Genomic DNA, 24,241 nt, shown 5'->3' on the forward strand with positions numbered 1-24,241 from the left:
GGACATGAACCTGAGACCTAAAAGATGAGCTGGAGTTACCCAGACAAAACGGAGGACAAAGAGCCGGTCGGCAGGAGGTACTGCCTGGCCAAGATCCTGAAAGAGGACCCGCGGGGATGCGGGGACCTAGCAGAGTCCATCCCTAGAGCCCAGGGACATGTTTTCCCCTGACCCTCTCCCCGCCCCGCCCTCAACTACAACCACCATATGGCTCTTTCCCCCTCCCCAGCAGCACTCTTTCCAGAGACCACCCCTCCCTCTCCCTTTCAGATTGGGTGGCTTGGCTCTGACCCCCTCCCCCAGCCACCTCCAGCTGGTAACAATCCCCAGAAAGGGCTCATTAAGTGGCCCAGCTGAGGCCACCGAACACCGGCACACAGGCTCTATTTTAATTTTCCACTGATTTGCCTGCGGTGGGCCCCCCAGAGCTGAGCCGTGTGTGTGTGTGTGTGTGTGTGTGTGTGTGTGTGTGTGTGTGTGTGTACGGGAACATCAAATCCCAGAGCCGATTATAGGGAGTGAGGGCAGAGCGAAGGGCTTGGGTGGGAGGGCCTCACTCAGAGACAACTATGGGGGCAACTGCTCTGGTTTCTGGGACCCTGAGTCTCCCTACCCCTGCCTAAACTGGGGGCTTCCTAGGGCTGTGCTGACCCTTCGCCCTTCGCTTAGGACAACCACTTGTCTGTAGCTTCCAGTCACCCAGCCAGCCAGCTAGCCAGCCCTCTGTCTATCCACCCGTCCATCTACTCATCATCCTTCTCTCTATCCATCCATCCACCCATCAACCATCCGTCCATCCAACCCTCCCTCCATCTATCCACACATCTATCCATCCACCCACCCATCTGTCCATCCTCCCATCCATCCATCCATCCATCCACCCATCCTCCCTCCCTGGGCTCACTCCTCCTTTCCTCCATGCCTCTGCCAAGCAATTATTGATCACAAAGGATGGACCAGGCACTACTTGAAGCCCCAGGAGGCTTCTCCACACCTTACTCCACATTCTCCTAGCCCCGAGGGTCTCCCAGGGTCCCTAGACCTCCTCAAACCTGCTTCTCCTCTAGCGTCCCCGTCTCATGGACAATTCCACCATTGTTCCCCATCTCTGGGGCAGGAATCTGAGCATTGACCTTGCCTCTTCCCTCCCTGTCACTCTCCGTGGACTGTTGGTTCCCAGGTTCTGTGCATTCTCCCGCCTGGGGTCCCTCCAGCCGGGGGTCTCCCCCTTGTCCATTCCGTGGTCCTGACTTTGGCTCAGGTCTTCCTTTCTCCTATCCTGATCATGGCTTCCGTGGTCCCCATTTCAAATCCCACCCCTACCTTAGATCTGGCCACGTTGCTCCCTGCTTGAACACCTGCCATGGCTCCCTCGTGCCCTGGAAAGAAAGCCCCTGCTCTACAACTCAGCATTCCAAATCCACACTGCTCTCACCTCCCGCCCCTACCTCACCTTCTCCCTACGGTGCCCAGCACATTCCCACCACCACACCTTTGTCTGAGCGGGTCCTTCTGCCAGGAACGCCCCGCCTGCCGTCTCTTTGCATTCAAAGTCTAGCGCCCTGCTCGGCCTGGCTCAAATGCGGCCTCTAACAGGGACCCCCTGACCAGGGGCCACTCTCCTTCTCCCTGAGTTTCTATCAAGGACCAGGTGCCTCCCTCTGCCCTTCAGGGAATTCCCTTTGGAGGCTGCGAGGCCACCAAGTGCAAAGGTGACCGAAAGCACCGCGTCACGAGCTCACGAGGGGGTAGCATGGGGCGGGGGCAAGCACAAACCACCGTCCAAGGCAGCCTCCCGGAAGAACGCCCATTCCCGGAAGGCAGAGCCAGACGCCGACCTCTCTGCTTGCTCTGAACCACCACATGCCCTGGTCACTTTCCTCGACCCCATACAGTGACTGCCCGGTTCCGGGCCTCAGTTTCCCCACCCGTAAGATGGTGATCATAGCAGTTCCTTCTTCCTAGGCTTAGCAGGAGGACTGAACAAGATGGCAGGTGGGAGACTCCGCCAGCCGTTGGTGCCAACTGGCTGTTTCTTGCTGCCTCTGTTCAGGGCTGTGAGTTTACAGTCAGGCTGCTCTGTGACCTTGGGGAGAGTGCTGACCCTCTCTGGGCTGCGGCTTTCCCTTCTCTGATGACTTCTAGAATGAGAGGTGCCCCAGGTCTATCGGCCTCCCGGAGGGGCAGTCGCAGGGACCCCCAGGGGAGAGTCTGAATGCTCCGTTTGTCTGCCCCAGAGAAGAAACGAGGAAGGGGAGTCCAGGTGGCATCTGAGGAAGGACTTCTAGAAGCTGGAGAAGTGCTGGGAGCTGGCGGGTGGGGGCTGATGGCTGCCACCTGGTTTCAGGTTCATGTCAGGCTGAATTGGGTGGGTGGCGTTTGCTGCCTTCATTCACTCACACAGTCGGCTCGTTCATTCACTGAGGAAGGCTGCCCTGACCCCTTCACTAGGGGCCAGCCGTGGAACCCTAGCTCCGGCCAGGTGGTCTGGGTTCGAATCCCAGCACTGCCTCTCCTCAGCAGTGTGGCCACGTCCCTTCATGGCTCTGTGCCTCAGTTTCCCCATCCATGAAGCGGGGGGCATCGTGGTACCCAGACACGGATGATAGCTTCACCATCGGTGTCCAGCGATGCTGGGGTCCGCCCCCCACCCTGCTCCTGCCTTCTGTGTCTCCCCGACTCTCTTCTCCGGGGCTCCCCGCCCTTTCCCTCCCCGCTGCCGACATTCCCGGCCCGGGCGCTCCGGGAAACATTCCGTGGTTTGCAGCAGACTGTCCGGCTCCTCGGCGCCTCAGATGTGGGCAGAGTGGGCGGCGGCCGGGCGGGCGCAGGCTGGGGACTGGGGAGACTGTGCACCCCCCCGACCCCCCACCCCAGCGCCGGGCACACGGCGGGGGGAGATGGCAGGCAGCACTCACAGACAGGCAGATGGGGGAGGCCCTCCCCTGCTTAGAGCCCTCCCAGGGCTCCCTAGTGCCCTTTGAGTAAAGCCCAGCCTCCCCCTCCACCCCACCAGACCCACAAGGCCTGCGTGACCTACCCCGACCCCTCCTTGCCCTCCCTCTTCACTCTGCTCTAGCACATGGACCTCCTCACCACCACCCCCAACGCACCAGACTTGGTCCTGCCCCAGGGCCTTTGCACGTGCTATGCTCTCCATCACTCAGACTGTAATGCTGCCTCCTCAGAGAGGCCTGCCCTGGCCACCCAGCTTCTGTTACCCTCTTCCCAAGTCCTGTAGCCCTCCTCCCCAGTTGAAAGTCTCATGCGTTTATTCCTTTTCTCTCTTACTGTTTCCTGGGCTGGACTGAGAGCCCCGGAAGGGCGGGGCTGGGGGGTCCTGGTGCTCGGTGGCCGGCAGCCGGAACGCACACTCACTGAAAAGGCAGCGAGGCCACGGAAGTCTTCTTGGACTCCGACCACAGTCTCTCCTGCTGTAGCTGCTTGAGTACCACCCGCGCCCTGGGCACAGCCCTTCACAGTTTGCAAGACACCTCCCGGGCCATCAGCTGACCGGATTTCCTGCAGAATGCCGTCGGGAGGAGGCTCCATTCTTCACGGCCCGCCCTGCCGTGCAGAGGAGGACACGGAGGCAGGGAGGTGGTAAGCTTTGTTCTTGGACCAGAGGAACCGAGACGCAGTGAATGCGGCTGCACGGGGACCTCGGAGGACCTGACACACTCCTGATTCCTCCATAAAAATCAAAGTATTGAACATGATTGTTACACACCCAGGCCGGTCCACAACCATAAAGTTATTGTTACCGTGTGTACTGTTTCTCTCTGATTGCACCAGAAGTTAAAACGACGACATTTCCTAGGGCCTCGAGCATCTCTGCAGCCCGGGCGCTGGGCCTTCTCTGGCCACAGAGACACTGAGGCTCCCTGGGACTTGGGGACCAAGGCTGGAATCCCTCCGCCTTCTGGTCCCATATGTTAAATGTTGCCCGGAGCCCCTCAGACATGTTGGGGTCTTTGATGTTCTGAGCATAAAGGGACCTCTTTGGAACCGTCTGGCCCACTCTGCTTCTGACGGCGAAATTCCCACCAGTCAAGGCTTGGTTGCCTCTCGTCTTGGATGCCTCATTACCTTTCACCTGGGTAGAAGAAAGTCTTTACCGCAGTGGAGCTTAGGCCTGCAGAGGTCAAGCTCTGCCCTCTGGGCCACACAGATCCTCCTGCCGGCCCTCCTTGACCTCCTGTGCCCAAGGGTGGCCCCGTCTGCAGATCTCAGACCCGTCTGGGGTCTGGCTGTCCCAGCTCTTGTGTTTGGGGCTGCTCATGGGTGGGGCTCAGGCTGAGCTCATTTGAGGGATCCCAAATGACACAGCTTATGGCTGAGCCCAGAGGAAGGTTTGGGAGAACATGGCGAATTTGACGGAATTTGCCCAGTTTCTTGTGTTTTAGGCTGAAGCCCAGACTCTTTGTCTTTCCCTGCAGGCCGATAAGCCCTTGCTTCTTCCTCTTCAGGATATGCCCCAGTTTTACACCTGGATCCAAACTTCCCCTATACTGGGGCTCCTACCTCTATTGATAAGACCTCAAGCTTGCACAAAAACGTGTCTCATGCTGCCAGTTCTGTGTGACTTTCCCCTGACGCTGGAGATGGGCGATGGGGACTCGCTATCCTCCCCTCTGACATCTAGCCACATGCCTCTTCCCCTTCAACCCGGTTCTGCCCTCCACTTGCCATGGGACTCCATTATCTGCGTTTTCAAGTTAATTGTCAAGTTCCCGCCATTCTTCCTCCCACCCCTAGGCCCCCATCATCACTGGCCTGATTGCCGCCCTAGGCTCCCCCTGGTCTCTGGCTGCCACGTCAGCCCCAGACGATCCCTTCTCCCCACAGAAGCCCAAGGGAGCTCTAAAAAATGTAAAACAGGCCTCCTCCGCCCACAGTCCTCTAGGGCACCCAACTCCCTGGGGTGGAAGCCCAAGCCCTCTGCACAGTTCCCAAGGTCCTGCACAACCTGCCCTCCCCTCCCCTTACCGCCCCCTCTTTCATGCTGCTTCAGCCACATGGGCCTCCTTGCTGTTCCTCCAACAGGCCACGCCCGGTGCTGCCCCAGGGCCTTTGCACGGGCTGTTCCTGCTACCTGGAACACCATTCCCCCTTCTCTTCGAATGACTTCTGTCTCATTCAGACCTCATCAGCCCTCAGCTCAGATGTCACTTCCTCAGTGAAGCCCTCCTAGATTGCCCAGTCTTATTCAAAGCCTCCAGATCCTTACAACCCTCTCCACATTCATGGTTGCCTTACTTTGTGCCCTGATATTTTCATTTTGTCTCCCCCACTGGAACATCACCCCAGAGAGGACAGGGATCTTGGCCTAACTAATTGCCGTGTCCCCAGCCGGCGAACAGGGCTGGAGACACAGTAGGTATTCAGTAAATGTTGGTTGAAAATGAGGAATGAAACAGGAAACCAGCATATGACCCTCTGCAACAACGCGGGGAAAATCTCCCTGTGGATCCCAAGATGGTGACACTGACCTGAGGAAACAAATCCCACTGCCCCCAGCCCAACCAAGTCAGATGAACCCGAGAGGTGGCAGGTACGGGCTTCGTGGTAGGTCCTGGGGTGTCATCCCCCCTCACCCCACCTCCAGTCCGACCTCCTCAGGGACCAGCAGAGCTCTGGCAGAACAGCCTCAGACATTCAGGCCCCAAACCATTTTCCCAGTGGGCAACCTGAGGGCCAGAGAGGGTAAGCCACTGACCCAAGGTCACAGAGCATGCCCAGGTCCAAACCCGGGTCTATAGGATCTACAACTGTTGAGAGAAGTGCTCAGGGTCTGACTATGGGACATGAGCCAGCCCTGGAGGGACGCAGGGACAGGTCCCAGTGGGGCAGACAATGGCGTGTTGGCCTCTAGTGTGCTCATGCTGGCTCCAAGAGCTTCAGACCCTTCCAGCAGGAGCCTCTGCTGCCCACCCTGCCCCATCTGAGGGATCCTAGCTTGGGGAACTTGGTCACACTCCCTGGAAGCTTCTGGAAGGGTGCTCAGTTTTAAGGGTGGATGCTTCAAGGCGTCCACTCCCTCCCTGGGGTCAGGGGGAACACAAATGGGCAGAGCCCTGGCCAGCCAGCTCATCTACTCCCCCCACCCCCCCACCCCACCCCCGCACACCGTCCCCAGCCCTCCCTGCCTCGGAACTGCCTGCCACAGGCCCCCGGGGGCGACAGGAGTCAAGGCCGGGCCATCGCAAGGTCTCCGGCCTGCCGACCTGCCAAGAGGACACGGCCAGCGGTGCCCTCCGGGGCCATGCCACGGGCGTCTGCCGAGCAGCCCCGGACCGGCTTCCAGGTGGAAGGCCCTGGCGTGCTGTCCTCTCTGGCGCCTGGCCTCAGTTTCCCCCCTCGTGATCACCTCTTCCCATCTTGCAAACGGCCGGGGAAGGATGGCACAGCCGCAGCTCTGCCTGGCCCTCCGGCCCCGGTGCCCAGGGGTCCCCGAGTCCGAGAGGCCGGAGCGCGCGCCGGGTCCCTGGCCACCCCCGCCCGCCAGCTGCCCCACTCACCATCCACCACATCTTGGCCGTCACGTCGTAGCAGAGCTGCCATTTGACCGAGGTCTCTCCTGGCTTGCTGGACACGGGGGGCCCGGGCACCTCCATGCTCGGCCGGGGGCGCGGGCGGCCGGGGCGCCTCACTCGGAGCGCAGCGCGGGCCGGGCGGGCCGCCGGGCGTGCGGGTCTGGGCAACCGGGTCCCATGGTCCCCGCAGGGCCCTCCCGGGGGGCGTCGAAGGGGGTCCCGCGGCTCAGCTGGGGAGCGCGCGCTGCGGGGAGCGCTGGGCAGGGCGGGAGGGGTGCGGAGGCGCTAATCTGAGACTCGCCGGGCCATCCCCGCCAAGGGGCCACCCACAGCCCCAGGAGGCCGTCGCAGGCCGCGCGCGCGCGTGTGTGTGTGTGTGCGCGCGCGTGCGGCGGCGACCAGCCCGAGCGTGGATTTGTGAATGAGGCTCTGATTGGGAATATCCCCCCGCCCACCCCCGGAAGGAGTGTGGCTTGTCCGGGCGGCCCCCGCCTCTCTGCCTCCCCATCAGCTCCATCCTCCATCGGGGAGGGGCGCCTGGGGCCAGAGGGCGTTGGGGTCCTGCAGCCCTAGGCCAACCCACCACCCACCCACCCACCTCCCCATCCCAGTCGCCCTGGGAACAGGCCCGAGGCCTGAGGCAGTGGGCCGGCCCACGGTAAGGTTTGAGAGGTTGGATGCCAAGTGTGGGAAGAGGGTGGGACTCCGGGGCCCTGGATCTGGGGAGGAGGAGATGGGTGCTGAGCTCTGGCTGTGGCGCTCGCAGATGAGTGGCTGCCCCTCTCTGGGCTCCAGGCTCCCTGTCTGGAAAAGGGCAGAGAATCACTGAGGATGGGGGTGGGGTGGGGGGACAAAATCCCGGAGCCCATAGGAGGGGCTGTTACTGTCATTTTATTTCCCGTTTTCCCTTCCTTCTCCCAACCTCTGAGAAGAGGCAATCCTGGGAGATTATCTCCAGGTCATCATCTAATCATTGCTGTGCATTTATGGAGCGCCGAGTGTATGCCCAATCTCAATGAGAAGGTCCCTGCTCTGTGTGGGTCAAATGTCCTGGCCTTGCACTGGTGGTAGGAGGGCTGCAAGGTAGGTAGCAGGAAGGACTGCCAGGTGAGGGCTGCGCACGGGCTCTGAAATGGCCAAGAGGGGGTCTGGCTGGAAAGTAGTTGGCTTTGGGTTTTCATATGACCTTGCAGTTGGACGAGTAGGAGCGGGCAGAGGAGGCAAGATCTGCTGAGCCCCGGGTGGTGCACACACAGGGCAGCACAGGGGGAACATGGCTGCCCAGGATCACCCGCTCCGCTCTGTCCCCCAGCGACCAGGACCACTCTTCCTTAAATGGGGCTCTGACTACTTTCATCTGCCTGTAGCCCTCCATGGTTCCCAGTGTCCCCCAGTTAAGGCCCTGGGGACTTAAGGGCCTGGCTTCCCTACATTCCCTCTGCCTGGCACACCCTTCATTCTTTTATCACCTGGGGACTCTTATACATCCTTCAAAACCCAGCCCAACATTCCGCTCCTTCCTCTAAGGGTGACAGAGAGTCAGAGAGAGACAAAGAGAGACAGAGATACAGAGACAAAGGGAGAGACAGAGATGGAAAGACAGAGAGAGTGAGAGTCAGTGAGAGAGAGAGAGCCCGCCCTGCCCACTGCCTGGGTCAGGCACCTAACTCCCACCCCAAGGGGCTTGGATTATCAGCCACACTTTCCTCGACAAGAAGACACCCATGTGATCCACATTTTCCCAGGCCCAGGCCCCAGCTCTGAGCACACAGGATTGAGAATATCTGTGCCCCGCTTGGGAGCCCATGGAGGACAGGACCAGGAGCTGAGCCCTCACAGGGACTCTCGCATCACCCCACACGGGGCTGTTACTGACCACTCATGACGTGCCAGGTGTGAGATCACCTGTCCAAGAGCCACGGCGGGGGGGGGGGCAGTACTTTGATTGTTCCTCTTTTACAGAGGGGAAACTGAGGCTCAGAGAAGTCTGAACAGGAGCCTAGGGACACGTGGTAGGTAGAACTCACCCCTGAGATGTGGGAGGGCCGAGTATCCACCCCCCGATTTCCTTCATCTCCTTGAGGTCTCCGCTCCGATGTCCCCTCCAAAGGGAGGCTCCCTCTGACCCCCGTGTTTAAAATTACTGCCCTCCCGGCTTTGTTTGCTCTTTATCACGATTATTTATTTCCTGTCTGCATCCCCCGCGGAGGGTCCACCTGCGGAGGGCTCCCGGCAGGCAGACTTTCCACCGTCTTCTTCACTGTTTTGGCCCCGGGTGTCTGGAACCTCGCCTGGCACAGAATGGACGCTCAGTAATTTATCTGTTGAATGGGTGAGTGAATGAATAAATAATGGGCCAGGGTTTTGCAAACAATGGCATTTCCTGCTGACTTTCACAAAAGGCATTTTCATCTTGCCGCAAGAGATCCGCAAGAGATCCAGGTCCGGCAAGTGGGGTGGGGAGGGGCAAGGAGCCGGGCACCCGCTTACAGGGGCTGAGCGAGGCCGCCCCTCGGCCTCAGCCGCCTCACCCAGCCGAGGCCAGCACAGTCCAGCCCAGCGGACGCGGTTCGCCCACATGGAGGCCCCCGCCCGTAACTATAATTTGCCTCAGTACCTTGTGGTCGTAGGAGACAATTACCCCACAGATGTGCGGTTGGAGTAAGGCATTCAGACGGCGGGTCAGAGCCCGGGCCTTGGCGGAAGGCAGATGTGGGAGGCAATCTTCAAACAAGAAGGGAGGAAGAGAGAGACACAGAGACAAAGAGACAGAGGGAGAGGTGGGGGACGGGGAGAGACAGAGACGGCAGAGAGACGAACTGAAACAGAGAAAGACATTAACACAAGGACAGACCAAGAAAGGCCAGGAGACCAGCCACACCCCATCTGACTGGCCAGGTGGGAGGCTGCTGGGTCACACACCCCACACTCCCAGCCCTCTGGGGCCTGGCTGGTCAGCTACAGTGTTTGCTCAGGGAGACTGAGACCCCTGAGAACGAGCCCAAAGCCTCAGCCACAGCTAAGCTAGTCCAGGGCCTGGATCCCTGTGATTCCCCTCACTTCCTGTCCTCTAATACCAAGGGCAGAGGGCCCAGGTCCCCAAATCTTTGCCCACTCCGTGCCTCAGTTTCCCCAGGTGCCGAATGAGCAGGCTAGATTAGGGAGGCCCCATTCAGCCTTTGGTGATTCACCCTCTCCATTTTGTGCGTGTATCACCAGACATTTTTCTTTCGATCACACTGTTTAAGTAAAAAGACTGAGATGTATTTAAAGAGAAAAGTATAGCTCACCACTCGGGCTGCCATGAGTCAAGGTCGGCAGTAAAGATAAATGCACCAGACATTGCAATCTAGCCCTGACCCTGACCCTGACCCTGATCCTAAAGCTTGCTCTCTCTTTGTTAAAAGGATAACCAAATATTAAAGAGGTTTTACAGACAGGTTAAGAGCATCCCAGGGCTGTGGGACAGGACCAAATGACCTAGCACACATGTCCTCAGAATCCCAGAAAAAGAAAAAGAGGCAGAAGAGTATCTTAAGAGAGAATGGCCAATAATTTTCAAAAATTAAAGACATTAAATCACAGATCCCAAAGTTTAGAAAGTAGCAAACACAATAAAGATCTCCCAGCACATACTCAGATATGTCATATTCAAAACGCATAAAATTAAAGATACAGAGAAAAATTTTGAAGGGGGACGAGGACAAAGAGATGTGTCACGTACAGAGCACCGACAGTAAGATTCACCACAGGCCTCTCATCTGAACGTGGACAGGCAAGATGGCAATGGAGGGATATCTTGAGGACGGGAAAAGACTGCCAACTCCGAATTTTATACCCAATGAAAGTATCACTTGAAACTGAAGGCGAAAGGAAGGGTTTTCAGCAAACAAATGCTGAAAAAATTTCATGATTAGCAGGACACCCACTTTAAATAAAAAGACAGATGAAGTTAAAGGATGGGGGGAAATGTACAAGAGAACATGAAATTCAAATATGCTGGAGTGGATACATTTAAAGCAGATAAAACAGACACTGGGGCAAGGTGGATATGCCAGTGATGGGCTCTGTGGGCTGATCCAGAAAGTGTGTGCAGGTAAGCATCTACAATCAGCAAACCATCTAAGAACGGGCAGTTAAAACGTAAGAAATAAAAACAGAGCTTAAAGGAGAAATTGGCAAGTCTACAATTATACTTGGAGACCTCCTCACTGTTCCCTTAGCAATTGATAAGGGAAAGGAGACAGGAGGTCTGCAAGCCTCCAGAAGAGCTAGATAACACTGTCCACCAGCTTGAAATGACACATACGGAACACACCGTCTACAACAGAGTATGCATCCTTTCCAAGTCCACGTGGAACATTCCCCATGAGAGACCACATTCTTTTACATGCTTATTTGTATTCCTGTGTCTCTCTCATAGGGGGACCATATCCCCTGTGAGAGACCAGAGGCTGTGAAATGAACCTTAATAAATTTAAGGGAATTCAAGTCACCCACATTATGTTCTCCGACCATAACAAAATTAAACTCTGTATCAATATCAAAGAGACATGTGAAAAAAATTTCCAAATATTTGGAAATTAAACAAACAACTTCTTAATAACCCAGATCAAAGAGGAAAGCATAAAACATAAGAAAATACTTTTAATTCAATGAAAAGGAAAAAAATATTAAAGTTTATGAGATGCCACTAAAACAGGACTTAGGTGAAAAATTACAGCATTAAATGCTTATATGATAGCTTGTGTGACTGTGCTTAGTGCCATTAAGCTGTATGCCTAAAAATTGTTTCAATGATAAATTTTATGTTACATTCATTTTACCACAATTGGAGAAAAAAGAGGGAGGAAAGTAACCTTACCATGGGAGTGACACCATCACCTTAGCCGTACTCTCATGGTTATGGCACTCAAGGGCTGGAGGGACCCAAGGTGGGTATCTGTGAAATCAGCTGCTCACAGCGCTCTTCTCCGCTCAGGACAGACTTCTTTTTTTTTTTTTAAGGTTTTATTTATTTATTTGACAGACAGAGATCACAAGTAGGCAGAGAGGCAGGCAGAGAGAGAGGAGGAAGCAGGTTCCCCACTGAACAGAGAGCCCAATGCGATGCGGGGCTTGATCTCAGGACCCTGGGATCATGACCTGAGCCAAAAGCAGAGGCTTTAACTCACTGAGCCACCCAGGTGCCCCCAGGACAGATTTCTTAGCTCAGGACCTCTTCCCTGACTCTTGGCCCCATAGGATCTTCCCCTCGGGTTGCCAGCTGATTTCATCCTTCACAACCGCATGCCTTAACTCTTGCTCATGCCTTCCTGTAGCCAGGGCCCTTGTTCTGGCCCTTGACTCTCATCCTTCCAGGCCCCACCCAAATGCCACCTTCTGTGGAATGAGACCTTCCATGACCACCAGAAGACTTGTTTGTGTCTGCCTGCATTTGCTCAGGCAAACCCCTTCCCTTTCTTGAGTCTTAATTTCCCCACCCGTAAAATGGGTCCAATGACGTTTTCTTTGCAGCTTTGCTAGAAGAGCCAATGCGGCGTCGGATGCCTCCCAGCCAGGGTTCTGGGCATGAGCCATTCATTCACTGATCCATCAGACTTCTGCTGAGCACGTGCTGTGATGCTAGATCCTGTTCTGAGCCCTGGGGAGCATAGCAAGACCAAGGCAGGCTCCAGTTCTGCTCTCGGGGTGCTCACAGTATGCTGGGGGAAATGAACATTTGATCAATATATATATTAATATATAAACTAAATATTAATATATAATCAGTTATATAAATATTTAATTAAATGTTAGTACATATATAATTAAAATAAATAAATAAATTTATATTTTTTAAAAATTTATTTATTTGAGAGAGGGTGTGCATGGGCACAGAAGTGGGGGTAGGGGCAGAGGGAGAGAATCCTCACGCTCCCAGCTGAGCACTCAGCCCTATGCAGGGCTGGGTCCCATGACCATGAGATCACTACCTGAGCTGAAAGCAAGAATCAGAGGTCCAACCGACTTTGCCACCCAGGCACCCTTATATATTCATATTCAAATGACAAAGGTGACAAATTCTGATGAGGGGAACTCTGGGGAGCTCTGGCCTCATTATTATTATAAGCCATTATAAGCCACATCATTGTTTGCCTGGAAGCCAGCATGAGCCTCCTCTTTTAACTTAGCTCCCCTTGCACTGTGTTTACCACACAGCAGCCAGGGAAAGACCTGAAAACGCAGATGTGCTTGACTCAGCTCTCCCTTGGGTAAAATCCTCCTATGGTTCCTTACTGCCTTCAAGATAAAGACCAGTTTCATCACCAGGTCTCCAGAGACTGTGACATCACTAGTCAGCCCCCTGGTAACCTCCCCCACCTTTACTCCTCTAAGGCTACCCCTGCGTGTGAAAAGAAGGAGAGAATAATTTGCAGGTGAGTGTCTGGAGGAAGAGCGTTCCAGGTAGGGGACAGAGCCTGTGCAAAGGTCCTGGGGCAGGACCTGCCTGGAGTGTTGGAGAAACAACGAGGAGGTCCATGTGGCTGGAACAGAGTGAGGGGGAAAGAAGGAAGGATGGGAGGGGACAGGGATAGGTCCTGCAGGGTCTTGGGGACCTCAGGATAGCCTTGGGCTTTTACTATCACAGGGAGGTGGGAGTCCTGGAGGGCTTTTGGCAGAGGAGGGCAGGACCTGACTGGGGTTATCACGGGCGCCCTCTGGTGGCCACAGTGGGACGGACAGACTGGGGTGGCGGCGGGCGAGGGCATTAGCAGGGCTTGGGGCGGAAGGGACTGCGCTGGTCTAGGCAGGGGCGGGGGGCGGTGATGGAGGCTGGACCAAGTGGAGGTAGAGAAGGGGAGAGAAGTGGACAGGTTTGGGAAAGAATTTTGAAAGCAGCGGTGACAGGACTTGCTTATAGATTAGATGTGGAGAGAGCAAGCCACAAAGAGGTCAAAGATAACATGGAGATATTTGGCCCCCGCCCCTGGAAGGATGGCACTGCCATGTGCTGAGATGGGGCGACATGGAGGAGCGGGATTCGGGACCAGACACAGTTCCGTCCTGAGGAACGTCCCCTTGGAGATGTCAGGTGGATTCTTGGATCACGGGCTGGGCTCACTGGAGGGTTTGGTGGGGGGCAGCCAGGCAGAGAAAGAGTAGACCGACCCTTGGATGAGGGCCTGGGGTTCTTTCTGGATCCTGTCCCCAGCACGCGCTCCGCAGTCCCCCCAGCGGCACAGGACCCTCCGTCCCTCCGGGCCCTGGATCTGTCCACGACCCCCGGTGCTGAAGTTCTAGCTGCGCGCTGCAAACCCGGGGCTGGAGTCAAGTACTCGCTAGGGACTGAGCGCTCGAAACCTATCCCTGGACTTCACCCGGGACGGCAAAGCTCCTTCGGTGCCGTTGGTCTGAGCCGGTTTCTAATCCGGGCCCACACCAACCTGCATTGTATAGACCTCCAAAGAGAGGCAGGTGTGTGTCACTCTAAGTTCCAGACTCCCTTCTCTATAGGCCGTTACTGTCCCTTTAAGGATTACTTAATGCGTCACTCACTCAGGCTCTAAAGACTGGCCCGAGTCCCGGATGAGGATTGGCTGATGAGCTCATGAATATGTAGATCACCCACAGCCATCTCCCTCTGGTAGGCTCAGGAAAGAGAGGGGGCGGAGAGAAGGCGGGGCTGGGGTCGGGGCGCCGTGCTGGAAGCCCCCACCCAGTATTTTGTGCATTTTGATTCCTGGGGGGCCTCCAGTCCCTACCCACTGTGCTGTATGCAGCAGGCGCTCAATAAATCCTGTCGACACCCGGGTCCAGTAGGAGTGATGTCTGCGTTTTCGCTTTTCTGATTCGGAAGGAGGATCTGTCTTGTCTTAGTCGTATCACATTAAAATGACCGCGGCTTTTATGTGCATTAATTAATCTCCCGTAGTCCTGCATGGTGCATACCCTCACGAACCCCATTTTACAGGTGAGGAAACTGAAGTTTGGAGAGAGAGAGGCTGCTGAGGGCAAGCAGGCCTCGACTACCCCAGCAGGTCCTGGGAACCAGAGGTGGGCGTGCCAGTCCACGTCCTCGGGGCCCGCGAGCCCCATGTCACCCTAGTTTGCCCGCCATGCACCCTGTTGACGTCCTCTGCAGCTCTGAGGCCAAGCAGGCCAACGGGCCCCTGTTCGTCCCTAGGACCTAGCTAATCCCTCCCTCTCCGCTTTGGCCGGTGATGTTCTCTGTGCTCGGAGCATCACGTGTGCCGCGGTCCCAGCCCAGCATTTTAGGATCCGGGGCGGGAGGGAGAGCCAAGGCCGGGCAGCCGGGCCGCATTCAACCTGCAAAGGAGCAGGGCCAAACAGCAGGTGGGGCTGACCCCAATGGCTTTGAGGGACAGGCTAAGAAATTTGGGCAGGGTAGCTTTGGAATCCCAGCAGAGAGCCTGGAGGTCCCTTCACCACCTCCCGCAGCCCCCAGAGCAGTGCGGGGCACACAGTGCTCAATAAATGCTTGTAGCCTTTCAAGATGAGAACTCCAGTCCTGAACGGAGGCGTGGGTCTCTGCTGCCCCCTGCTGGTGTCCTGGAGTGAAGCCTTTGGAAAGGAAACTTTCAAAGGGATCGATCTGACGCTTGTGTAGGTCTGACTCCAGGCTTTCTAAATATTAACTCGTCCTCCCCAAAACCACCCTCAAAACGGGGTGCCCGGTTAGCTTCATTTTACAGAGTGGGGACACTGAGAGATCTGAGCCAAGGGACCGGCCTCTGTTCGGACAATTGTCATAACTGGGATTCAAACCCTGGGCCGAAGACCTCCAGACTTAACTATTGTGCTCTTGGGACATTCAGCCAACAGCCGCTATGTGCTGGGTTCTGGGGAGTAGGGAAGGAGATAAAACCCGCAGGCATCAATGGCATGCTGATTAGGGAACCGTGGCTGGCAGGTAACTTGCCCAATGACCAGCCATTCGTTTTGGCACATTCTGGGCTGGCTTCCCTTACAATTAAATCATCTGCGTGACTTTGAGAATCAGTTTGCCCAGTTCTTTGGAAACTCTTGGGGCGATCTGGACTGGGTCGAAGTTCCCTTTAAGATTGGGAGTCTTAACCTTAGCGGCTTAAACCATTCATTATCTGAGTTTCTGTGGGTCAGGAATCTGAGGGTGCTTAGCTGGGTTCTCCGTCTGCTTCCAGGCCTCTCCTGGGCTGCACTCAAGGGCTTGGCCGGGCAGGGTCTCATCTGAAGGCTCGATGGGGGAAAGACCCCCTTCCAAACTTGTGTGGTTGTTGGTGGGACTCAGCTCCTTGCTGGGATCTGGACTTTGCCATGCGGAGCAGTTGTGTGAAATGTTGGCACTTTCCCCAAAATGCTGCCCATACCTGCCTTTTCCATTCTTGCATCTTTTTTTTTAAAAAGATTTTATTTATTTATTTGATAGACAGAGATCACAAGCAGGCAGAGAGGGAGGAGGAAGCAGGCTTCCTGCTAAGCAGAGAGCCCGATGTGGGGCTCGATCCCAGGACCCTGGGATCATGACCTGAGCTGAAGGCAGAGGCTCCAACCCACCGAGCCACCCAGGCGCCCCCCATTCTTGCATCTTTACAAAATGTATTTAAAATGAATTTTTAACTTCTTAAATGATGCTTGACTGTATTCAGCTTGTGAAGATCGCAAGTGAGGCTCAACTGTTCATCCTCTAGCCCCCCAGTTTCTCATCCCCCGAAGCGTCCTCCTTCAGCGTCCTGGTGGAATCGCTTCTAGTCCTCCTCATCCTTATGATCATAAACACTCCTCCCACCCCGGCCCAGCCTTCAGATGAGGCAGCCCTGGGGGGTGCCTATGGGCTGACCACAATCTCATGAGAGACCCTGAGCCAGGACCACCTGGCTACGTCTGCTCCTGGATTCCTGACCACAGAAACCACAAGATAACCAATGCATATTGCTTTAAGCTATTAATTTGGATGAATTTGTTATATAGCAATTACTAACCGATACACCCCGCATGTTACTTAGCCTAGCCCCCCTGGATGAACGCCAACATTGCAGCAGGGCTCAGCTGTGTCACGCACACGCCTGTTCACTCCATGGAGACACCCAGCCAGGACTACTGTATCGTAAGGGTGTAGAGTCCAAACGTTCGACAGCTCGGGGTTACATTTAAAAGCTTCAGTTGGGGGGTGCCTGGGTGGCTCAGTGGGTGGAGCCTCTGCCTTGGGCTCAGGTCATGATCCCAGGGTCCTGGGATCGAGCCCCACATCGGGCTCTCTGTTCAGCGGGGAGCCTGCTTCCCCCTCTCTCTCTGCCTGCCTCTCTGCCTACTTGTGATCTCTCTGTCAAATAAATAAATAAATAAAATCATTTTTTAAAAAAGCTTCATTTAAATAAAATAAATAAATTTTATTTATTTATTTATATTTATATTTTATATTTATATTTATAATAAAAACTTGAACTACAGTCTAATACATTTGACTTTTAGTCACTACATAGCACAGGGAAGCAGGTGAGAGCCAGCCAGAGGGCCAGAGTCCCCTTCCTGTGGAGCTGCCTTGGGCAGGCACTTAGCCTCTCTGGGCCTCGGTTTAGTAGTAACTGCTAGACCGGGACGGGGCTCTCATTAGGACCTCCCTAAGAGGGTGGTGGTGGGTTACATGAGTCGAGTCGCAGAAAACACCGCACCCCACCCCCTGCCCCACCCCGTGCTGTCCCCAGGAACTTTGTGCAGCAGTGGATGTGAAGCTCTCGAGCCCCTGAAATGGGGGTTCATTTGGCCAAGGAAGTGAATTTATAATTTCGTAGATCGATTTAACTGTCAACAGCCACATGCGGTCCGTGTATGACTCAGGCTTGAAACAATGCATGGCAAACCATAGGTGCTTAATAAATGCTTGGTAGGCATATTTCCCTGCCACATTATCTTCCAGCGTGCTGATCTGCACCCCAGCAGCAGCACAGAGGTCACCCCGGTGTAATTCTCCAACGCCAGTCTGATGATGTCTCTCCCCTGCTCAAAGCCCTTCTGTGATTTCTCATTGTCCTTAAGATAATGGCCCAGATTGGTTAACCTCATTGCAGATACAACTTTTAGCACACTCTGGAATTACTTTTTCCTGCAGGGCTGGGATTTTGCCCACCTTCCTCCTTGCCTGGGGCCTTGGCAGAGTGGGGACAAGGTCCGGCACTTGGTAGCCGCTTAATCACCAGAGGCCCTCTGTAGCTGAGTCCCTCCCACCCTACATCTTCTTCTCCAGCCAGTGCTGCATCTTAGCCGGACATCCAACCTCTACAACATCTCAGCCTCTGAACCGTTGGCCAGACTGTTCCTTCCATCCAGAAAACCCTTCCAGGTGGACTCAGACTCAGCTTTCCAGCTCCCACCCCAACTGGCCTCATTCTGCCTGAGGTGCTGGAGCAAGGTGCTTGCTGTCTCTGGGCCTCAGTTTCCTGAACTGCAAAATGGGATGAGTTATTGATAAGACTAAAAGATGCAGCTGTGGCCCAGTGGCCCACCAGGGATTAAGTGGCTCCTGGATGAGTGGTTGGTATCAGCATACACGTGGCCGTCCCCCCCATTCAGAGCCCCGCCCAGCCAGACCCTGCTTAGGGGGCCAGTGTCTCCAGCCCCAGGTCGATTTTTTTTTTTTTTTTAAGAACTTCAAGGCCCTCTCATGAGCTGCACGGAGTGTCATTTTCTCAGCCACAGTCATGTCACCTCTCCAGTGTCACCTCCTTCAGGCCTCACCTCTTCGGGACACTGCTGGGTCCTCAGCTACTTCAGGTCCAATGGGGGACTCCGTCCCGAGTCACTAGCATGGGTGGGGGTGCAGAGAATGCGGTGGCTCCATCGGCAGCCCAGCAGCCCCGCCCCAGAAAACGCAGGCAGGTGCTCACACAAACACACCTGAGTAAAGTGGCGCGATTCACAACGGCCAAAAGGTAGCGACATCCGAAATGTGTGGGGATGGATGAATGCTTACACAAAACGTGGTCCATGCCCCCATGCGCACGTCCCGTGGCCACGAACGGGGGGGGGGGTGAGTCCCCCACGCGATGCCCGGGGTCGCACCCCGAGCCCACGACGCGCAGGGAAGGAACCAGACACAGGAGGTCATGCGGGGTGTGAGTCCACACGTGTGACACATCCAGACCAGGCTCCTCCACGGACAGGAAGGGGCTCGTGGGGGCTGGGTGGGGGTAGGGGGAAGGTGACTGCTCATGGGGACGGGGTTGCTTTTGCGGGTCTGAATGTCCTGGAATTAAGCACACGTGGTGTCTGCACAACCTTGTAAATGTATTTAATGCCTCTGGATTGTACCTTTTAAAATGGTGATAATGGGGAATTTCATGTTCCGTGAATTCTACCTCGAATTAAACAAAATGCATCTCTTAGAGCGTCTCTCTCCTCTGGGGGCCACCTCCGTGAGGACAGAGATGAGGGCCACCGGGGATGGGCACACAGGAGGTGGTGGGTGGGTGTCTGTGGGATGAACAAGTGAGTGAACCTAGCGCCACAGGCACCTGCTCTCCTGGAGAAGGACGAGTCCCCTCACCTCTGCTTCTGACGACTCAGAGTGAGTCTCGGTGTAGAAATATTCCCAGGATATCTCCTCCTGCATCCCCTAACCTGAAATCTGGGTTTTTCTCTTGCCCAGGCAACTCAGTGGGGCCAGACGCGCTCTATTGACGAGAGGTGGCGAATAAGGGAGGACCCGGTCCTTTAGCAAGTAAAACTTTTATTAAATAAACTTTCAGTTTCTCCAGACCAAAGAGAGGCATTTGGACATTGAAATGATGGTTGCAGCTTCTCACCTGAACACGCCACAGTGACAAGGACCTCTCCAGCCAGAAATCCAAACCAAGTCAACCCAAAGTTCCCTTTAAGTCCCTTTCTTGTCTTCCTTTTCTGTGTGTGTGTGTGTGTGTGTATGTGTATGTATGTGTGTGTGTGTGGCGGTTTGTCTCCAAAAGTCGGTTTGCAAGTTGAAACTTCATGAAATTACTCGTAGCAGAAATAAAGTACATCGTACAAATCACGCAGGTCTTCGATGTGGAGTATAAAAATGGTATTTACAGCCAGTAAACATGGGCCAGGGGGACACACGCCACTGCACACCCACACGCACTCCCAAGCAGGCCCGGCGGAGGGCTTGGCGGGTGCCGGGGACACACACGAGGCCCCCTCGTGGCCCCTGGGCACGCGCACGCAGACGCACGGGACACAGGCACGCTAGAGTGTCTCGGAACAATTATCAAACTCTGGAATATCGAAACAAGTTGGTCATTAAGACCTTTTTTTTTTTTTTTTTTTTGCAATGTGTTCTTTTTTGTTTTTTTTTTTTGTTTTTGTTTTTCTGGGTCAGTCAACACATTTTGGTAGAAACAAAAGGGAATGCTGTTTTTTTTTTCTTTACAAATTTTTTTTCTTGAGCTTATTAAGTCCTTCGGCGCCTCACTTGGCAAGAGGCCCCAATGACGTCCAACGAACTTGACTCTGTGCTTCAAAGTGGGTTTTCACGGTTTGAGTAGCTATACAGAGATGCCCCGGAAGGACTTCCCTCCCCGCCCCGACTAGGGAACAAAAATCCAGTCATCTGATTTTTTTCCCCGTTTTGTTCTCTTTTCTTCTTTGTATCTGCTCAGAAAGACCAAAATTAAAAAAAAAAATATCTGTAGAGGTATTTCTGGTAAAGGGGTGCTGGGACGGTGCAGGTTGGCTTGTCCAACGCGCTTGGCAATCTTGGTCATGAGATCGTGAACTCCAGGCTGGTGATCCGAAGGCAGGGAGGGTGGCTGCCTGCCCTTGGGAGGGGGCAGGAGGGGTGGGGGGCTCCCCGGCCCCTGTCTGCCCCTGACGGAAAGCTAAGGGCTATTGGTCACATGAGTAAGGCTATGACGGGGGTGGGGTGGGGGGAGAAGGTGGGGGTCTCTTTTGTGCCTACGTTGGGGAAGGCAGGGCCCTGGGGTGAGGGAGGGGTTAGGGGGTCCGGAAGCTGCAGCTAAGACCAGGGACACTCGAGCTGGCTGAGCCCAAAGGCCTGCGAGAGCCGTCGGCAGCGGGGCCCAGAGTCCTGGAGGTGTATCGCGTTGACGGCTGATTCCCAGTGCTTCTTGGCGCCCTGGTCTGACAGGACAGCGGGAGATGGGGAGACACTGGGCGGCCCGGTCATCCTCAGCCTTTCTTATGTCCCTGCTGAGTGACCGGGCCAGGGTCACCTTCTCTTGGATGGAAGGAAGTCGGAAAAGTTTGGTCCCATGATCTATACTCAAAAAATATATATACTGTCTATAGCTCTATATATATATGCATATATATATATAGGAAAAGTCGTGATTTACTTTGGGAGCCACCAAGGAGGGGGCAGTGAACCTCCTGGCTCCCAACTCAGAAGCCCCCTCCCCCCAGCACTGGGGCAGATCACAAAGCTCCCTCCCCGCCCCATGTGGCCTTTGTAGTGTTTCACATTAAGGAGGGTGGGCAAGGGGAGACGGGAGAGGAGAGGGAGGGCTGGTGTCCAAACTCGGTTGTAATTTACGGAAAAGTCCGGGATCGGTTGGAAGCGGGAAGCCCTCCTGGGGTGGGAAGGCCCCTCACCTGGCGGAGAAGGGAGGGGCGTTAGGGTGCGGTGATGGGGGGCCTACGACATCGCCTCCCACCTACACCCCCCTGCCCTGGCCAGGCTGGGTTCTGGGAACCCAAGGGTCCCTGTCCTTTTACAGAGAGTCCATTTCCAGATCCGGAGGCCAACAAACCGCCTGGGAAGGGACTTGGGGCCGCTGAGCCCATTTCCTCCCGCAACCTGGGGCCAAGAGTTGTGTTTATTCTTGTCTCCCCTGCCCCCTCGCTGCCGCTGAAGCTCCACGGGGGCAGCTCTGCCTCCCAAGCCCCGCCCCGTGTCCGGTCATTCACCACTGGGGAGTGGCCCCAAGCGCGGGGAAGAACGCCTAGCGCTTAGTAGGTGCTCAGTAAGGACTTGCTGTCGTCCCAGAGCGTTCAGGTGCTTGGGGCATTAGTCGTCTGATCCCGGGACCGGATACCCACGAATCTGGGGGTGCTGATTTGACAGTCGGAAAAGCATGCCCAGCCCCTAACTGAGCACCTACTTGGCGCCAGACCCCAGGCATGGCGCTTTGATGACCACGGCGCTTGTGATGGAGAAAAGAAAACCGAAACAAATGATCAAGAGCTTTCCAGGTGGCGGGTCCTGGGCTTGGTGGGGAAAACACCGCATCCCCAAGCGGATCCTCCCTGTCTCGGGAGGTGACTTTCACGAACCCATTCCACAGATGAGGCTCGTCAAGGCTTGTGGTCAGTTACGTTTCCCCACTGGCCCCTTAGGCTCACTGTTCCTTCCCCAGAGAAGGTGTTTAGTTGTTGATAAAGTTGTTCTCTCTGATGGCAAAATCCACTCTTGGGGGTGTGTCTGGGGGTACCTTTTTTGGGGGGGGCAGGCTGGTGAGCAGGGCAAACATTCCGCTTTCTCACCAGCCCACAGAGCAGGAATTACACCAGAGAAGAATTAGGACCCCGGTCCAGCTGCGAGATTCACAGGACAGGACAGAAGCCCCTCCCCACAGCCCACCCCACCCCAGACCAAACCTGGTCTCTCAGGCGAACTTCTATTCATCCTTCAAAGCCTTCTTCTGGAAGGATTCCCCAACCACCCTCAGACCCTAGTTCCACCTTCCATCCCAGCCCCGACCAAAGCGGGGATGGGGGTGCTCTAGTCTAGCTCTGTCCATAGCGACCCAAGCTGGGGACCCCTCATGGTCTCCAGCAGCATCCCCGGGGGGCTGGGGAGGGTTCGGAGAATGAGGGGGTGTTTGGCCAAAACGGGGTGGGGGTGAGGGTGGGTGGGGCCGCCTGGCGGCTCACCTGGGCCAGGCCCGCAGCCTCCGGGCGGCTGTGGGCGCGGTCAGTAGGGGTGTCCCGGGTCTTTGGGCCGCTTCAGCTGCACCTTGAGCCTCTTCATGCCGATCTGAAAGCCGTTCATGGCCTGGATGGCGGTCTGCGCGCTGGCTGGGTTGTCAAAGCTCACGAAGCCTGCGGAGACCGGGGCGGACCCGCCATGGTGGGCAACGTGGGCGTCCTCTGCTTCCTGCAGTGCTGTGGCCCCAGCATCCCGGCTTGCGGGGTCCTGGGGGCGGGGCGGTGCGCTCGCAGGGGCAAGTGGGCCCGGGGAAGTAGGAGGGCGCGCCACAGCACGCACAGCAGCCCGGCGCCTGGCTCTGACACCCTCTGGACTTGCATGCCTCCGGGGACAGGGTGCTTGCTTCCTTACCTGGGGTCTGCTCTGCTGAAGACTTCCCACCGGTGGAGGGAACAGGTGAGGCCCATGGGGGTCCCATGAGGGCTACATTCTCCCTCCCTCCCCATCCTGGCTGCCTCTTTCCAGGCCCTGGATGCTAACCCTTTGCCCTTCCGACACTGCTGTCCATCTGGGATCTTGACTATGGATAAGAGACTGTCTCTGTATGAGTGTCCTTGTGTTGCTTCTCTCTGTCCTTCTCTCCCTCTTCCTGTCTTTGCCTTTTTTTTTTTTAAGATTTTATTTATTTATCTGACAGACAGAGATCACAAGTAGGCAGAGAGGCAGGCAGAGAGAGAGGAGGAAGCAGACTCCCTGCTGAGCAGAGAGCCTGATGTGGGGCTCGATCCCAGGACCTTGAAATCATGACCTGAGCTGAAGGAAGAGGCTTAACCCACTGAGCCGCCCAGGCACCCCCTCTCTCTGCCTTTTATCTCTTTCTCTGTCTCTGTCTCCCTACCCCATACCCCATATCTCCCACGACCCTGCCCCGCTTCCCCCAGGCCATCAGAAACATCCTACTCTGCCACTCCTCAACCTTCCACCAGCCCCGACTCCCTCCACCTGCCACCCCAGGCCACCCTGCCCTACTCCTGCCCTCACCTCTCGGTCTTCGCAGGCTTCCCGGGAGGGTGTGGAGGCCACAGGGGCCAGGAGCCCCCTGGGGTAAAGGACTGCATGCCCAAGCATTTGAGGTGGGGATCCCCGAGCTCTGGGTGAGAGGCTGGGTGGGGGGTCAGATGGAGAGATAGTGGGGGCAGGGTTGAGCGGTCCTGCAGAGGCCCACTGGGGAGCCATGGGGGAATGTGGACCTCAGGGGATAAGGTCTTCACGTCTATCAGCTGCCCTAACACCTGTGCCCCCACTACACTGATCAGGAAACCAAGGCTCAGGGAAGGCACAGGACTCCTCACTGTTGAGAGGGATTGAGTGGATTTTCCCCCACACGCCGCCTTTTTTGTCCCGCAAGTGGGATGCTGAGGAGGGGCCTGGGCACTGGCAGAGGACCCTGATCCGAGTGACCTCGAGTGCTATTTGACCGCCCTATGCCTTTCCTTCCTCCCTGGGTAAAATGGGGCTGCTCTTCCCTTTCATGGTTGGATACTGAGTATATACAGAAGGCACCGGCTACATAGGCAAGACTTGGCCTTTGGAATACAACAGGGTGAGATTAAGAGTCGACATTTCAGAGTCAAACGGGCTGGTTCCAATCTGGGTTCTGCCTCTTTGCTGCTGTGTGAACTTGGAGGCCAAGGCCCTGTAGGACCGCCCTGTCCCCTCCCTGGCCTTCCCTTCTCCCACCTTCCCCCTCACTCTGCTCCAGCCACGTGGGCCTCCTGGCTGGCCCTCCAACACACCAGGCATAGCTCTGCCCCAGGACCTTTGCATGTGTCGCTCCCTCTGCCCGGAACCCTGTACCCCAGAC

General features: G+C 55.7%; 1 protein-coding gene across 10 annotated transcripts in view; it reads right to left on the minus strand.

Annotated features, from left to right (window-relative positions):
• Nucleotides 1-19,855: 19,855 nt before the first annotated feature.
• The window catches only part of CELF5 (CUGBP Elav-like family member 5), a 47,975-nt gene continuing 43,589 nt past the window's right edge, over nt 19,856-24,241 (minus strand). For 6 of the 10 annotated variants that reach the window (XM_047706615.1, XM_047706573.1, XM_047706578.1 and 3 more), the window contains 2 exons: nt 22,383-22,550; nt 19,856-21,101 (listed from right to left, as the gene is read on the minus strand). In XM_047706615.1, coding sequence (XP_047562571.1) covers nt 22,423-22,550 — 128 coding nt within the window. In that variant the 3' untranslated portion in view covers nt 19,856-21,101; nt 22,383-22,422. Of the gene's footprint in view, nt 21,653-22,382; nt 22,551-24,241 lie in introns of those variants that run through there. The other 4 variants (XR_007123294.1, XM_047706564.1, XM_047706550.1 and 1 more) reach the window with 4 other exon arrangements.

Source organism: Lutra lutra, chromosome 1 (genome assembly GCF_902655055.1).
Source record: "Lutra lutra chromosome 1, mLutLut1.2, whole genome shotgun sequence".
Classification (NCBI taxonomy): Eukaryota; Metazoa; Chordata; class Mammalia; order Carnivora; family Mustelidae; genus Lutra; species Lutra lutra.